A 16546-nucleotide genomic window follows, 5' to 3' on the forward strand; every position below is an offset into this window, starting at 1 on the left:
GCAGTACCACGAAGTCCACCGCAGACATTATATTGGAAAGGGGCTGGGTGTTTTCGGCGCGAGAAAATTTTCTCGAACATCGAGCTAGGCCAAAAGAATGAAATGCTTTCATCAAAGACGTCTGTGAAGTATTTTGGGCGCTGCGACCAACACGGCTAGAGCGAGAGGCGTGTTTACGTGAAACACGCCCCCTCCTCCTTTTGTTGTCGATATTTTTTTTTTCTGAAAGACATTGTGCCAAGGCGCCATGATCGAGCTGGATCGAGAGGCCAAATCAACTTTTCAGCTGGGCAACTCTGAGGAAGCTGCCGCATTCAAAATGTTTTTTCGATGCTGAATGCCGAGGCAGCTACAGTACGAATGTATTTCAGAATTCAAAAACCAAACTGGTTCAGTATTCCTGTCACGAGGGAATCTTTGCACTTGCCTTTGTTGAATATACAGGGTGTCACAAAAAGAATTTACAGGGTTTTTTTTCAACGCAAAAATAAACTAGGCATCGCGGAACGCTCATTCTCCGCCCAAAGGTAGTGCTAGAGGTCCCAACCAGATGCCAAAGTTACAACCTGATCTGATACCTTATTCAAAAGTTACCTTATTCAAAAGTGATTTTCTGAAAATTTCAAAGGGAAAATGGAGCCCATTTCTGCCTAATTTCGGTTTTTGGTGCCATAGAGTCCCATGTATTCAAAAACTCCTTCGGCCGCCATTTTCCCATTGAAATTTTCAGAAAATCACTTATAACTTTTGAATAAGGTATCGGATTGGGCTGAAACTTTGGCATCTGGTTGTGACCTCCAGCTCTACCTTCGAGCGGAGAATGAGCGTTCGGCGATGCCTAGTTTATTTTAGTGGTAAAAAACACCCTGTAAATTTTTTTTTTTTTGGCGACACCCTGTATTATGTAAACTGGTGGCACTTGATGCAACCGAATGGACACACAAAAGGCATACCTTTCAGTGTATTAAGCGCGAAACACATGTACGACGAAATCGTCCGATCCGACGTCCGATCACGCAAATACGACGGTCGGAGGCGAGGGTTTTCAACGCTCTCCGGTGCTATGAAAACTCTCGCCCCCCAAGGTCAGTCCGGCAGTCCGCACGTCGGATAGGACGGTTTCGTCGTACATGTGTTTCGCGCTTAAAGGCCGACGACCAGACTCGAGATTCTGCAAGGCAGAAGACCCTCCTCTCCACGCCTTCGGGCGAGGGAAGCGAGGGATGGAAAGAAGGGACCAAGGGGGGCGGGCGGGGGTGGAAAGGGTAGGAGGGAGAGGAGGAAGCGGGCGAAAAGTGGAAAGCGCGAACTGGTCGTCGGTCTTTAAGTTACGGTGTTTTTCTAACAGTTTGTAGGTGCATTTTATACAACGGTGCGACTTGCACACATTTCTTTCTATGAGTATGGTGTGTAACTGTGAAAATTTGCCATGGGGGTTACGTTTTTCGTTTGATGAGAATATCAAAACTTGCTCTCGCTTGCACATATAGGTACTGCAATCTAATACACATGCTGGCTGTGTGTATGCAGTTGAGGTATATGAAGGTGCAACTTTTATACCACCTTACTGGTAAAAATGGCTGTTTACAGGGTGGTGCGACATATAGACCGGAAAACAGGATAGTTCAACCGCTTGTTCCAGCCACAACTCACCGGAGAAGATGGCAGGGCGGGGGCCCTATCCTCCACACTGTCCGGTTCGTCTTGCCGCTGCACGACGAAGCTGGACAAGGTGGTCGTGTGCTCCGTCACCTTCTCGTTGTCCTCTTCCGACAGGCTCTGCCTCCTCTGCAACGACACCAAAAGAGGCAGCAAGGATGCTCTTTAAAGGAGTCGACAACAGATCGATACTGTGAGGTCGAATGACACCGGACGTTTCGTGCACTCGAGGGCTTTCATTTTTCCATCACCTTTTCTCACAAATTGGCGATAAAAAGTGCAATAATGGAGGACTGAGATAAACAGTAGACAGGGGGAGCGCATGTCTACTGCCTATCTCTGTCCCTGTGTGTGTATTGCGTGCCGTATCACCAATTTGTAAGAATGAAGCAACTTGCTTCTCACCCTTTGATTCATCTTTCCTCCCCGAGCACTTCAACGACACTTCCTATACTCTGTTTCATTTTAAGTCCACACGCTACCAATGCTGCAAGTCAATGGGCCAATCAAATGCCGTGATCTAGCTTAAAAAACGCTAGATCACGGCACTTTTCACGTTTCTATGCATGCGCCACCACCAACTGATCTGATCGAGTGTGATGAATGTGTCGCGACGTTACACTTTTAGCCTGCGCGTTTGCGTTGCAGCCAGCTTTTGGCCCCGCTCGGACTGAAAGGGGCACTAAAGTGCTTTTTAAGATCCTCGTTTTACTGTCATTTTAATCATCCTAAAAAAAAAAAAAAGTTACATTTATGTGCGGCCGATTTTTGTATTAAATAAGTGATCAAAGATCTTAACACTTATCGTTGATGCAGAACGACAGATGGCGCTACCGGACGTTGCTGAATATGGTCAATTGATGGACAATGCTTGTCAGCCACTTCAGACCGATGGGTTCCCACATGGACGGGCAGGACTGGTGGGCCGCTCGTCCATGCGGGAACCCATTGCTCGCAAGTGGCTGACACACGCCGTCTGTCGATCGATTAAATTTAGCAAGGTTCGGTAGTGCCATCCGTCGTTCTACGCCAACGATAAGTGTCGGGATCCTTGATCACTTTTGGAGTATGCATACTGGGAATATAGTTATGTTTTTTTTTTAAGATGCTTGGTGCTTGTAGATTGAGTTATGACCATAAAATGAGGATATCAAAAAGCACTTTAGTGCCTCTATAAGATGAAACGAAGTATAGATGACAAAGTTGTAGTACTGGATCTTCTATGTCACATGCAAGAGGCCAATTAGACACAAGTCCTGTGTCAGTGTTTGGCCGCGACTGGTGTTGACTCGGCAAGGACATGTGTACCGGCTGATTGTTGACGCAGTACCTAAGCCCGGTCCATGCCCTATGATGACCTCCGGTAGGTGACGTAAAAGAACCAGCGTTACAGCCCTGCCACCTAGGAGGCGTTGGGAGGATCCTCTGCTTTTATTCACCTCCATCCTTTTTTTGCCACCCTTGCAGTTAGGCAGAAAGTAAGAAACCCTCTGCCTAGCAGCAGTTAGATCTTGCATACACCTTGGTCTTAAAAGAAAGTCATTAAAAAATGTATGAAAGAACTTGCTCTTCACAAAATGGACATGGGATCTGTCAGAAAAAAAACAAGGCCAAACACCCCCCCCCCCCCCCCCCCCCAAAAAAAAACAAAAAAAAACATAGAAAATTATATTTTCTATGTTTTTTTTATATACTGTTCTTTTTTTTTATATATTTTTATATACTGTTCTGATAACAATACCGAAGCTATTAGCTGAGACAACAATGATTAGTGGGTACTTCTAAACGGATTATATGTCTTACAGGCTGTCTATAGACACCACTGCTTTTTCTGCGCTTTTTGCAAACTTCAAGAGGAACCGACTGGCTTACTTTGTCACATTACCTCTGGACTTGTCAGGTAGGTCAGAGAGAAACCTAAACCAACCCAGGTGCAGTCCATGGTGTCTTTAAAGCCTGGCAGGTGCACCAAATAAGCACAGAGGCACGGTCGTGCCCAACGTTGCTAGATCGCTTCAGTAGTGGGACTTCCCAGAGACACGATACAACGAGAATCCGTGTCCGATTTTGTGTAACAGTGGCATTGCAAGCACGCCTCGCGCACATTGTCTGTTCGCTGTAAGATTCGAATAAGAATCGGATATAATCATCTCTGTGCTTTAAAACGCAGTGAAATGCATAAAGATATCTTTGTCAGCGACTCAGTGGATCTACGTAAGTGGATTACTGTAAATGCGTCGCACGTGCAGACTTTGCAACTTTAGCAGGTGAGGATTCTCAACGTGTGTTGATAGCCACAAAAACACAGAGGAAACATGTTACTAACAGAACAAACTACAGTCTACGCTCATTACAACAGACCTGGTTACAACAGACATTTGGATATATCATACTGATTTGTTAAGTTCGGTTGGTTCTCCTCTACATACTATTGACTCAACGTCGTATCTGCATACAACATACTCCTCTTACAACAGACCGAAATCTTGGTAAAAATCAAGGTCTGCTATAACGAACTTAGACTGTATAACTATACAAATAACAGCCTCATGCATTCTAAAATAGTTTGTCACCTGAAAACATGAAGGCGGCTAGCCAACGATGACGATAATGTCTCCTAATGCAGAGTGCACGCTACCTCACAGGCGATAGACACACGAATGTGCCTCTTTCCAGAGCGGAGTTCCACAATTGGATTCACCCGAATGGTCATGCTCCTATAGTTTGCGGTACTATCGCACCTGGGACGCGACTGCGACGGGTATGTTCATAAGTGGTCCCTCGATTTCCGCCCGAGGACGTTGTGGAAGTGTCCTGCCGTTGCCTGCGGCAATCCCGGCAGTAGCACAGTGTCAGAGACAGACGCAGCAGCCGCCTATTCTGCCTCGGGCCGCTCCGCACCCAGATGGTTGACGAAAATAAAAACAGACGTGAAACCGCGACAACGGCAACCCTTGCCCCCGTTCGCCCTTTTCGCCGGTATTTCTACGACCAACCGCCAGGATTGGGAAGCCAACGGCATGACACGCCAGCTCCAGTGATGTTGCTTGTTGCCACTACGAGACCACTTCTGATGCGTCGGTGGGAAGGACAGTTATCTGCCTTGGCATTTATATAGAATGCTAGCGGTGTAGACAAATTAAAAAAAAAAAAATAATAATAAACATATAGTTGGAGACTCGTTTTAAGCACAGCATTGATAGCACCATGCTCTCTTGTGCAAGCCGAGAGCGCGGTCAACTCACCAGGACCGGGGTCGGGGCGTCTGCGAGGACCGCGTCCTCCTCGGCGTGCCTCTCCTCGGCCTCCCGGTCTCCCGCCGTGGCCGGGTTGAGGGCAGGGTTCCTCAGCTGCACCACATTGGCCTGGCTACCTGTCACCGCTATCTTGTGGTCCCGGTACCACTTCTCCGCCTCCAGGCTCACCACCAACAGGTTCGTCTCGTTGGGGACCTGGCAGAGGGAACAGAAAATGTTCATCTCTTTCTATATAAACTGTAGCAAGGTATGCAGTTGGGTGGCTCTTAAAAGCTCCATATAAACATTTCAACTTCGCAACTTCTTTTTTTTTTTTTTTTTTTTTTGCAATTACCCTTTTATTTTATGAGACTTAGAAGTATTGTAATGTATTTTTGATGATTTGCTACTATCTGCACACCCCATTTCTTGGTATCTTTAGTTTTTCTTTCCTCACAAATCATTGCTCTTGTGGACACCGTCACAATAAATCAGCTATTGACAGTATGTCGATACTTTTTGGGATCATCCGACACCCGAATTTACTTAGCAACTTTCTAGATAAATCCCATTTTACCTATCTAGTACAGAGTCGAATAAGACCGTTCAGGATAAACCCAATTTCTTCCCGACACCAGAGTTTGGCACAGCAACAAGGGCAGTTTTGTGTCCGGAGAACCTACGGCTCTCCGCCGTAGGTTCTCCGCCGTAGGTTGAACATCGATATAAATCGATGTTCAATTTATTTGTACCTCAATTTGCAGGAAAAAACATTTATTTTAGAAACCCGACCCTGAAATATTCCCCACCGTGGCTACAAGTTCTGTCGACAGCTCCACACTCTTGCCTGGCATCCATCCTTACAAACAAAGGTCAACTATCTTGACACACTAGCCACTGTAAGATGAAATTAAACTGAATTTTTACAGGCCTGCAAGCAGTTGGTCAGGCTAAGTAATTAATAGACTTAACTAAGCTTTTACAACCTTGCAACCTGAGACAGCCTCAATTGCTTCGGGTGCAATTCAGAATGCATAAATGTGGTCTGCATAAGTGCCTCTATCTCTCGCCCACAGCCCTTTTGCTCCAAGTCATTCAAACCTTGTCAAGATACCTATATATATAAAGAGAGAGAGAGAGACAGAAAAAAGAAATGCACAAAACTTTTTCTTTATTTGCTTAAAAATGCTGGCTTCTGCCTGACAGAGTCAGATGAAGCCTAGCCAAATGGTTATGATCTGCTTTTTCATTAATTTGGACATGTTTTTCTGTCAGGAAAAACTGATTTATAGATTTTGTGATTGATTGATTAAAATTAACCCTCTTTGCTTACAACCCTACAACAATTACTGCCTTCCAGAACTGTACCACCTTAATGCGTGACTGTATTTTGACGAGAAAACCTATTAAGTGACACAGCCTTTCGAATTTCCTGAGACATTTAACGAGTTGTGAAAAGCGATAATAGCAGTAGGTACTATTGAATAACTTCAGCAAGGTTTAGCTCGAGGACAAGAACAGTTGGCCAGTTGGCCTACATTTTGGGCATGCAGGTTCGAGAGCTAGGAAACCAAAACAAGAGTGTGTTCTCAATCATAGATGCACATCAGCTAATGTACAGATATATAGATGCAAATTATTAAATAGAGCAAGTACACTTTAGTACACAACACGGTGTATGCTCTTTTATCTTAACGGACCAGCAAGCTATTCAACAACTTTCCGAATCGTTATCGTTATTCTGACGTGCTTGCAGAGCTTCCAATTTGATTCACGGGACCCACCACGTAAGATATGTCGCAGACAAACAAGAAAATGTAGTCGATGTAATTTCCGAGCTTGCGGTTATTTCCACTGATGTTGCTGTTGCCGTTAGGAGGTGAGTCGCTTAACTGCTGTTGGCACCGATGTTATTCCCGGTCCCATTGTGAAAGTGCACAATGAACCGCTTGCGTCCCTTTTGTAGACGACTATTACATTAAGCTTACCTGGTCCAGATGTTTTTCGTAGTGCGCTTAGATTTCAAAGGGGTTTCAACGGCTCGGTTGGGGTCACATGGTTGATGGGTTACGTTTTTAATACGAGCTGCGAGGAGGCGATGAAAGTGCCGATCGTCTGCAGCCACTTCCGCCTCTCTGCCCACTTTCCTCCTCGCCATGCGAAAATGCAACGCGTGTGCACCTGCAACCAATCTGCACAGGAGGCGTCCGCCATTGAATTGCAAATGCTCTCTGTGGTTTCAGTTGCTCCCTCTTTTAAATCTAAGATCTCTATGGTTTTCCAGACACGTGGAAGCGGCGTAATATGGTGCCTGTCCGCAAATGATGACAGACGACGGCTTCTCGTCTGTGTTTATTCAAAGCCGTTCGAGACCGTTGTTCACAAATATGCACTGCCAGTTTTAAAAAAATAAAACGCCGCTGCCTCCTCTCGGCGCAGGTTTATACCGAGTCAGTTGATGATTAATTTAGTAGAATGGACAGTTGGGCTAGTTGGTATGCGTTCATGATGAAAAACAACGCGAAGCACAAGGACACTGCGCCGTCCTGTGTGTATTTCGCTCCTCGATGTCCTTGTGTTTTGCACTATTTTTCATCATGATTAATTTAGCGTCGAAATTCCTATCTGCCAGGTGTAAAAACCGTAGCCAAGTAGCCATTGTTTGTTACGACCGTGAAGTGGATAAGGGGATCGGTGGGTCAGCTGGGCGCACGTAGAGCAAAACGCTTGCGTCAAAGAACTTAGGGATCCTGTTCAATCCCCGCCCCTGCCCGTTTCGATCTGGATGGGCCTCGTACCGGCATGCGGTCGTGTAATCACTGCCACGTAATGTAAGCCAGACTCCAAGCTAGCAGTGATACTGCATGCACTGGCTACATTTCTCGTCAACAGAGGAGACGCCAGGTGCACACTGGGGCTGTCCAACTTCTTGCAGTATAAACAAACATACAATTAAAAGCAATGTATGAGGTGTCAATGTCGGCATGGCAAGTGTTCTCCTTAGCATTACAAGCTTGATGGCACCAAAAAGCCATCTGCATGCTTGAGCTGAGAATGCACCCCAGGGTATGCAATACCAAAAAAGGGTGAATGAAACTAGATCAATCAAAGTCCTTCTACCATTTTAACAAGTCTACAACACTCCCAATGGCTTGTGCTCCTCAAAAACAGGGATCATGCTTCAATAGTGCACATGATGATGATGCAAAACAATGATGGTATGATGATGCCCACACAAACGTTTTTAGATCTATCTGTTGACAAGCTCTACAAATTAGCACCATTAGAAAACAGTCTTTTTCTGTTGCCTGCACGCGAGCAGGTACGGGCGGATAGCGATCCTAGCGCCGCCGCCGCCACCGCTTCCATGAGCACCTGAGAAGAACCGTTTTCGAACAACTCTCTTTTTGAGCAAGCTTCATTTTCACCATAGAATCTGCGAAAGAAACACTTTACACCACAGGCAATGTGCCTCCAACGTTACACCAATTCCGTTGCTTCTGCTGGGTCAATGACGTAGCGAACACACCGTGGAGCAGACGTGCCACGAATAGGCGCTAGGCATTCTAGGAAGCTTGTCAACTTATATTGATCTAGTGACAATGGCTCTCACTTGATATCTCAGTAGATGATGAGCCAATTTTTTTTTTTCTTGTACAAAATTTGTATCTCTAACCAGATGCCTTCTGATGCCCATTCCTCACATATCTTCAGCCAAGTGGAGCCATTTTTAGAGTACACCTATGTATACTTCAAAAGACGCAAGCAACAAACTTTCTACTGGTCAGCCGCCCCTCTTTTTTCTGGTGGATAGTGTTGCCTCATTTACAATTGAGAACGGCCGGATGGGATTCTTTATGGCATGCCTGTGACCACACGCACATCAAGACCCAGCAAAGCAAAGCATACACCAATATAAAAAGGATAAAATATAATGTGCAAGTATGCAAACTTTAGCCTCGCATGCAACAAAATAGAAAAAATCATAAACAACTGCAACCTCCATCACTTGAAAAAAAAAAGACTGTTATTGTTATAAAAGGTATATCAAGTTCATCCGCAGAACTTCTATCCTAGCTGTGCAAGAGCAACAAGGTTTAATGTGTTTATTGCAGTGGGCAAAGTGCGTAACTTGATAACGAATTGTATATACAGACTGACAATAACAACTTGGGTGAACTAAGATAATCGTGTACACACCTGCAAAACGATATTACATAAGCTAGAAACCTAGTGATGCAATGCCTCTAATGCATAGTAATTAGATACATCTGCATGACTGCACACTCGATGTGGGGGGATAGATAGAACACGAAAACAAACAAATTCTTTTAATGCAGTCTGGTAAATATGTGGACTTGGTTAGGCCATTCCATGAGAATAATGCAACTATATAAAATGTATGGAAACATCTGATCCAGCATGGCAGCAACAAATGTGCTCTGGATTGCATGAATTAAGCTTTGAGTCAAAGTAACATCCAGGTCCTAAATGATTGCTGCAGGTGGTTCCATTCATTCAATTCATTTCAGTTCAATTACATGTTTCATTGCACCCTCAAGAGGAGTGCATGTACATGCAACAAAGTAAAAATTTCACTAAAAAACAAAATTAAAAAAAAAAAATTATTTGTTTTATACCAATCAGATTTCTTTGATTTAAATCAGGTTAATTTTATTTAAATCACAGTAGCTATAAAATAGTGATTATTTACCTATAAAGGTATTTTTAAAGATGGCAGATAGATTGATCAATCTGTCTAATGACTGATAACAGATAATGTGGAAGAAATAATTATTGCAAATAACTTTTTACCGAAGTGATCTCCACCGCACAAGAACAAAACCATAAGGATCTTTTTTAGTTAGTTAAAAAGCTTTATTTGCTTTCTATTTTGCATTCTGCCTTGATTGGAATAGAACATTACGAAACTGACGAATGAAGTGAAGAATCAGAACATTAAATCAAGTTTAATGTTCTGATTCGCTCGGGAAAGCACTGTTTCTTGCTTGTGTTTAGCCTAATATAAATATTTCTCGCTCGATTATTTAAAAAAAAAAATTTAATTCAAAACAAATGCACATGCAAAAACGTTAAATAAAAAATATTTAGGGATTCTTTTTGCAGGAAAAGTTTGATTCAAAACATTGGAGTTAAACTGGTCAGATTTAAATAACAATTTCATTCATCTTGATTTTTATTATCTGCCCTGTTAGCAAGTAATCACAAGTAATACACTCAAACTTTTCAAAATTCGCGTAAATGTTTGTATCGGGGTCTGAAAAGTCGCTCGCAAATTTAGAAGGTAAGTGTAGAAACCTGCCCCCACAATCTTGTCCAAAATCGTACAAAACCGCCCAGGCTACATTGCCACAACGTCACTACAGTGTCACCACCATAATGCTTCCATAACGTCGCCAATACACCACTGCTTTTACATTTCAATTCTACTGTTAGGAGACGCACAGGGGTAGGGAGGGGCCTTGCCAGGCTTCGTGGCCTTTTGCCTCTGCGTCCCTCCCGAACAGACACCGGGGAAAAAAAATGCTATAAATGCTGCTACGACACCGGCGAGAGACGACCGGAGACGCACACAATGTGGCAAGTCTCAAGCACCTCACAATCGCTGCGCAGCCAATGAGATAGCGGCGAATCACGAAGCGAGAGGCACGAAGACAATAAGCCCCGCCCTCCATTTCTTCAGCAGTCGGACACTATGGCATTTCGGTAACACTATGGTTCCTGGAGCACATGGTGTGTTTGCCGCATTTTTACGACGAGAGCAACAGTCGGATTCTCTCATATATTTTATTGCAAAAGCATTAACTGTCCCATGGAGTGAAGCCGGCGTCGTCTGTAGCAGTGAAAAAAGGCTCGAGGTACACCTAAGCACTTCTTATGAGTTGTGAATGCAAAAGCATGCTTGTCGTTCTTCTGCGTCGGCCGTATTCGCATCGGCCGATCATCCGCTCTCCAGCTCTTCTTGCCAATCTTACCTTGGACACTTCGTGTTACCGGCGCGCTCACGGCGTGGACACGCAGCGCGATGGGGTGGCGGTCATTGAAATTGACGCGCAGCGGCCAATGGGAGCCTTGTCGACGCGCGCAAGCCAATGGGACTGAAGCTGAAATCCATCAGCTTCCCTCCGCTCCTTTGGGATCGGGGAAACTAGGTGCTGTTGTCTAGGCTTTTTACGTGGTTTCATAGCTGGGAGCTGGCTTCACATGGAAAGGATTTAAGGTGCCGTTTGGAGCTGCTTCAGAGCTGACAACGTCGGCTTGCACCATAGGACAATTAATGCTTTGGCCTTAAAACGGCACCTGAATTCCAGCTAAGCGAAACGAGCGTGAAATTCTTATTGGCTGCAACGTGTCATAGTTCCAAGGAACGCCGCCCCACAGAGAAGCCCCCTCCTGGCGCTGCGGCCCGCACACTGGTAAAAATAAGAGGGTGGTGCACGCGTGGCCACCACTCTCTCCTCTTTTTTTGGGTCACGTGTCAGGCGTGACAGAGGGGGGGAGGGGGAGCGGGAAATTCCCGCTCCCTCTCCTGTGCACTACTGTATGACGTGTTCTACGCTCTGCTTTCAGCCACATCGCGCCGCTCGCCCGGCCTCTGCAGAGGACAGCGGGGCGCACCACTCATAGGAATGCGCATTCCTACACGCAAGCAGTCTCAAGTGTCCTCCTGCAATTTTTAGTCGGAACTTCTATGACTAACTGCCAGGGTTGCACCATCCGACAGCATGACATGCCAGCTCCTGTGGCGTCATTTGTTGCCACTTCGAAATCACTTTCGAGGTGTGGGCGGTGTTGCGCGCGTGCATCTGGCAACATTGACGGGTCAGGCAGAAGTCGAGCCAAGACAAGCCAAGTCAGTTTTACCAAGCTGTTCGCCATTCGGGCGACTGGTCATGAACCACGCACCTCTTGCGTAACTCGTCTTTTCTGTACGGCCCAGTCAGCCACCAGAATAAAGGCTTTGAGGTAATACATTGCAGGCGGGATAAGACAGTGTTGTATTCCGAGGTGCCGGATGAGGCGGCAACGTCCCAAAACGATGAACCAACGGTCTGTGGCTAACATGATGGTTCGCCCGGTAAGCTTATGCCAGTCCTACGAAGACGTGCTACGATGAACCGACGGTCGGTGGCTAACGTGATGGTTCGCCCGGTAAGCTTATGCCAGTCCTACGAAGACGTGCTTGAAATGGGGCTCGCGTATCTGATGGAGACGGGTGCCATGTCACGTGTCAGGCGTGACATGGCCTCCCAGGCCGCATAGAAGGAGGGATGCATAGACACGTCTGTTCGGTCACAGTTCTCTCGATCGTTCTTTTGCCTGCCCAAGCGGCTGTCTTTTTTTCATTCGCTTTAGGAAGTCACATTAACAGCCAATCATATATTTGCATCATAGCGCTTAAATAAAAGGCGAAAAAAACATTCATTTCACGCTGCGCCATTTTTTGTCGAGGGAATCACTCGGAATACTATGGACAGTAAACACACCAGTTGAAGACGCATTCCAGCACAGTCCTTAAATCACCTGGCCCGGAATCTTTTTGTCACGCTACGGAAATATTTTTCCTAAGGTCAAATCAAAGGACCAGAAGCACACTGCCGCCGTTAGGAGTCAATCGATCCGATTGCTCAGAGAACCTAACGGATGAACGTGGATTCGGAAAAGCCACCAGTGACAAAGTCGCTAAATGCGTCTACTCTTAAAAAAAAGAAAGAAAACAATCTGCGGACCTGTCGAAAAGGTGGGCGATTGAAAACCCTTTATGCTTGAGACCTAGGAGCCCTATTATGTCGAAAATATTAAGACGCTACACGAAGGTTGCCACATCTCCTTTAAAAAGCTATCAACATTTTTCTAGATTTTTTCTTTTTACAAATCTTTAAATTTTGTTTACACCTTTCTTTTTTTTTTTTTTTTACAAGGATTAGCGTTGCCTGTGGTGACAAAATTTCCGAGGGCGGAAACCATAGAAGTTTTCAGGGGAGTAAGTAGTTTGAACACCATGATTGCAGGTGCTATGGTCACTTTCATGACACCACTATAATGTTTCCAGGCCGCCAGAGTGTCAAGCTGGCCCATATTGAAAAGTAAAAAAAAAAACATACTACTCATGTTTCCTCGCTACTAGTTATATATATTCTTTTCTTTTCGCTCATGAATGTGCACCCCCTCCTCAGCCTTGCCAGATGTTTGAGCCCAATAAAACACATGACTGATTAATTAATTGATTGATCATATGATTAAGTTGTGTGTACCAGCATTTAGGCTTTGGCCGTTCCTGGACGCAAGAAAGAAAGAATAAAGTCGAGATGGCTCACCTTCTTGATGCGTTCGACGATCTGCCGGTGCGTCTCCGAGGTGATGTTGACGCCGTTGACCTCCACAATGCGGTCTCCCTCGCGGAGTCCCGCGTACTCGGCGGGGCTGCCCTCGTCGATCTTGCCCACATACTGGCCCAGCTTGTCCTTCTCTGCATGCAGGTTGAAGCCGTACCCTTCGAAGTCCTCCCACTTCTTCATCTGGCATAGCCGTGGTGCCGGGGCATCTGGAGGCAGTTCGACCGTCTCGGATTCCTGCAAAAGGTCACAGAGACAACCCTGGGTCAAAAACTGTACAATAAAAGTACCGTATTTTCCAGACTACAGTCTGCACCCAGCATACAGTCTGCAGGGGCTAATCTCAGCTCTTTTCCTTAAATGTAGTGCACACCCAGTGCCTACACCACACTTGGTGCCTAGATTATACTAAGCCCATAGTTTGCACTCGTTGCCAAGTCTGTGCCTGATGCCTACTCCGCACTCGGTGTATAGTACAACAGACGCGGTGCCTAATCCACATCTGACGCATTATCCGTGCGTAAACGAATTCTCGCACACGGCATGCCTTGAAAGATGCCTGTTTTATTTGTTAGTGCAGAAATAAGCTTTTACCGTACAGAAATCATCATGAACATATGCTGCCATCCATACGATTTATGTCTCGTCTTTAAAACAATCTTCGTCTGCATCGCATAAAATTTCAACTTCCATACACTATAGTTCATAAAGCACTACAGTTCCCAAAATATATTAGTCTACACTAAAATCATAACTACTTTTGTATGCTTATGAAACAAAAAATTCACTTAAAGTCATACTCATAAAACCCTGAAACAAATTTTAAAAGAAGGAGAACACAAAGACTTTTTCTCTCTCTTGACTTGGGGTTTAAAAAGTATGACCATTCACCAGCTAGCCTGCACTATTACTCTTATTTCAACACTTAAAGTAAACTTCTAGAAAACTTTAAACATCCAAAGTACTCTATACACTTTGAATATAGTTTTAGTACCCTTCATTTTTCAGTGGTGTGGTTCACATGTCTACCCAGTCTGACAACTAAGGCGAACATACTAAAAGTATGTTTAACATAACTAAAAAGGATGTTAGTTAGACGTCACATAACCAGACTAGCTTCTGTCAAATGTTCATGTTCAAATATTTAATATACTATTAGTAGACTAAAAATATACTTTAGGTATACTTTACAAAGTGTTTCATAACAGTACAAAATTAGTAGACTTTCAGTGCATTATTGTTTATCAAGGGAGTGCAGATTTCAGGCACAAAATGTCACGTTCCACATACAGGTTTAAACGTAACTCAATCCTACGGAAAAAAATTGGAAGATACGGAATGTGCAGCATGTCTTGAGCCGAGTCGGATCTTCATGCGAGAGCTTTTCTGAGCTTGAAAAGTCTTAGCGTGACAATTGACCCTTTTCAAGTGTCTGCGCCACTGCCCGTCCATTATTGCTTGATCGCGTGCTCTGAGCGCGTACTGGACACGTTCGGCGGGGATCGAATCAGGTGCGTTGTGTCCAAGCAATGGCGACCGCCAGTGTTGCTTGATGGGCTTTTGAAAAGGTCCTATTAGGGTTCTCCGTTAAATATAGACGCTTCCGGTTCAAATTCAGCAGGGAGTAAGCCCACTAAAATTGGCAGCAAATTAAAATTACACTTTTGCATTGTACTCTTTTGCATAACACTTTCTTTGCATTCCACTTTTTAAGGAACTTTCTACATGAAATTTCTAGGGGTGGGCGTCGATTAAAATCTTAACCCGATGAATCGCCCCCTTTAATTGGTTAATTCATTGATTAAGTGGTTTGTTCATTCCCATACATAATAGCTAATAAAAGTCAAAATTAAATGTTTCGCATTTGCTGATTATGTAATAGATGGTGCAGTACAATTTCGAGTTTTAAATCAACCATGATGTGTAGTTGAGAACAGCCAAAAGACAACCCACTCACAAGTTATTACGTCAGCCAAAACAGAGGATAAGCGGTTTGTTGATATTCTCTGGCACTAGCAAAATTTTTTTATTGTCCACCAATAGTCTCTTCTGCGCTAAACGGACACTCGCACGGTGTTGAAGTGGCTGGGACACGTATTACCTCCTCCACCTTCTTTGGAGTAACAAATCTAGCCCTAACAGTTTACTTTTGGATCAAAATTTTGTCTAAAGTTTGCCTTCATACAGGTGTACCCGTGCACATCTGCTAAATAAAAGCGGTGAATTTCTACTTTTCTTTTGTTTGTCAAACTTTAGCCAATAAACCAGTTACAAAAATTAATTGCAACTAAAGCATTAATTGATAAATCGGTAGTTTAATCGATCAAATGCACAGCCCTAAATTTTACCAAAAGACATTCTGGTAGAATGTCTTTTGGAGAAAGGTTCAAGTCCAGTTCAGCTCAGGAGTAAACAAACAGAGGTTCGTACTGGTTCAGGCCGGTTTTCTTAAGAGTTGTTTATTTTGATCAAAACAGTGAATCGTAGAAGAGTGGAAACTGCTTGTAAATTTTGTGGAATAAGAATGATGAGCCTGTTTTGGACTACGCAGGTTGCACGCTTCATGGTGTAGCAATCACAATGCGGCAGCTGACCTCAGCGTGGGTCCATAAGTTTTCTCGATCAAGAACAAAGGAGGGTTTTTATGTGTGGGAGAGAACTCTAAGAAACCTCTTTTTTTCTTTTTTTTTTTTTTCTTTTGGTCATTCAGCTGACTTTTCAAGGCTTGGGATTAGGAACGTTACCTAGAACATGAAAATTAGAAGTGTTCATATACTTTACACTGCTTTCCAGATGCCCTATTTTTCCCCTTGAACCAAAAACCGTAAATATTATTTTCCAACTTCAATCTAGAATTTAAAAAAAAAAAAGTTAAAATAATGTTTCATTTGTTTGTTTATTTGTTTATTGATGCTGTCAGCCCGTGAGGGCTATTACAAAGGTGGAAATCACAACATTAAAACAAAACGTACACCATAACATATATAAATAAATATAAAACTAAACAGATGCCCCATAAAAAAAACATCAACATCATGCCATTATAATGAAAACATGCGTCAAAAAACAAAAATAAGAAAAGTGAAAAAAAGTAACACATACTTATTTTTGTAGACACACAACAAAAATGTCACTGCCAAATCGCGATATGTAGTGGCCATCAAACAATATTTTCGATGCATTTCAAAAATTAACTACGAGATGTGTATGGCAGAGAATTTGTTTTGTGGGTGTGTGAAGATAAAAGCATACATATTCTTTAAAGGGGGCCCTGCAACGATATTGAATGAGAAT

At 43.9% G+C, this 16546-nt stretch overlaps 1 protein-coding gene across 1 annotated transcript in view; it reads right to left on the reverse strand.

Annotated features, from left to right (window-relative positions):
• Window positions 1–16546, reverse strand: part of LOC8030213 (Na(+)/H(+) exchange regulatory cofactor NHE-RF2) — a 70497-nt gene that overhangs the window by 4285 nt on the left and 49666 nt on the right. The window contains exons 2-4 of the mRNA XM_029992508.4: window positions 13235–13489; window positions 4905–5111; window positions 1654–1788 (exon numbers count right to left, since the gene is read on the reverse strand). Of these exons, the coding sequence (XP_029848368.3) occupies window positions 1654–1788; window positions 4905–5111; window positions 13235–13489 (597 nt within the window). The remainder of the gene's footprint in view (window positions 1–1653; window positions 1789–4904; window positions 5112–13234; window positions 13490–16546) is intronic.

Source organism: Ixodes scapularis, unplaced genomic scaffold (genome assembly GCF_016920785.2).
Source record: "Ixodes scapularis isolate PalLabHiFi unplaced genomic scaffold, ASM1692078v2 PGA_scaffold47__10_contigs__length_4178495, whole genome shotgun sequence".
Lineage (NCBI taxonomy): Eukaryota > Metazoa > Arthropoda > Arachnida > Ixodida > Ixodidae > Ixodes > Ixodes scapularis.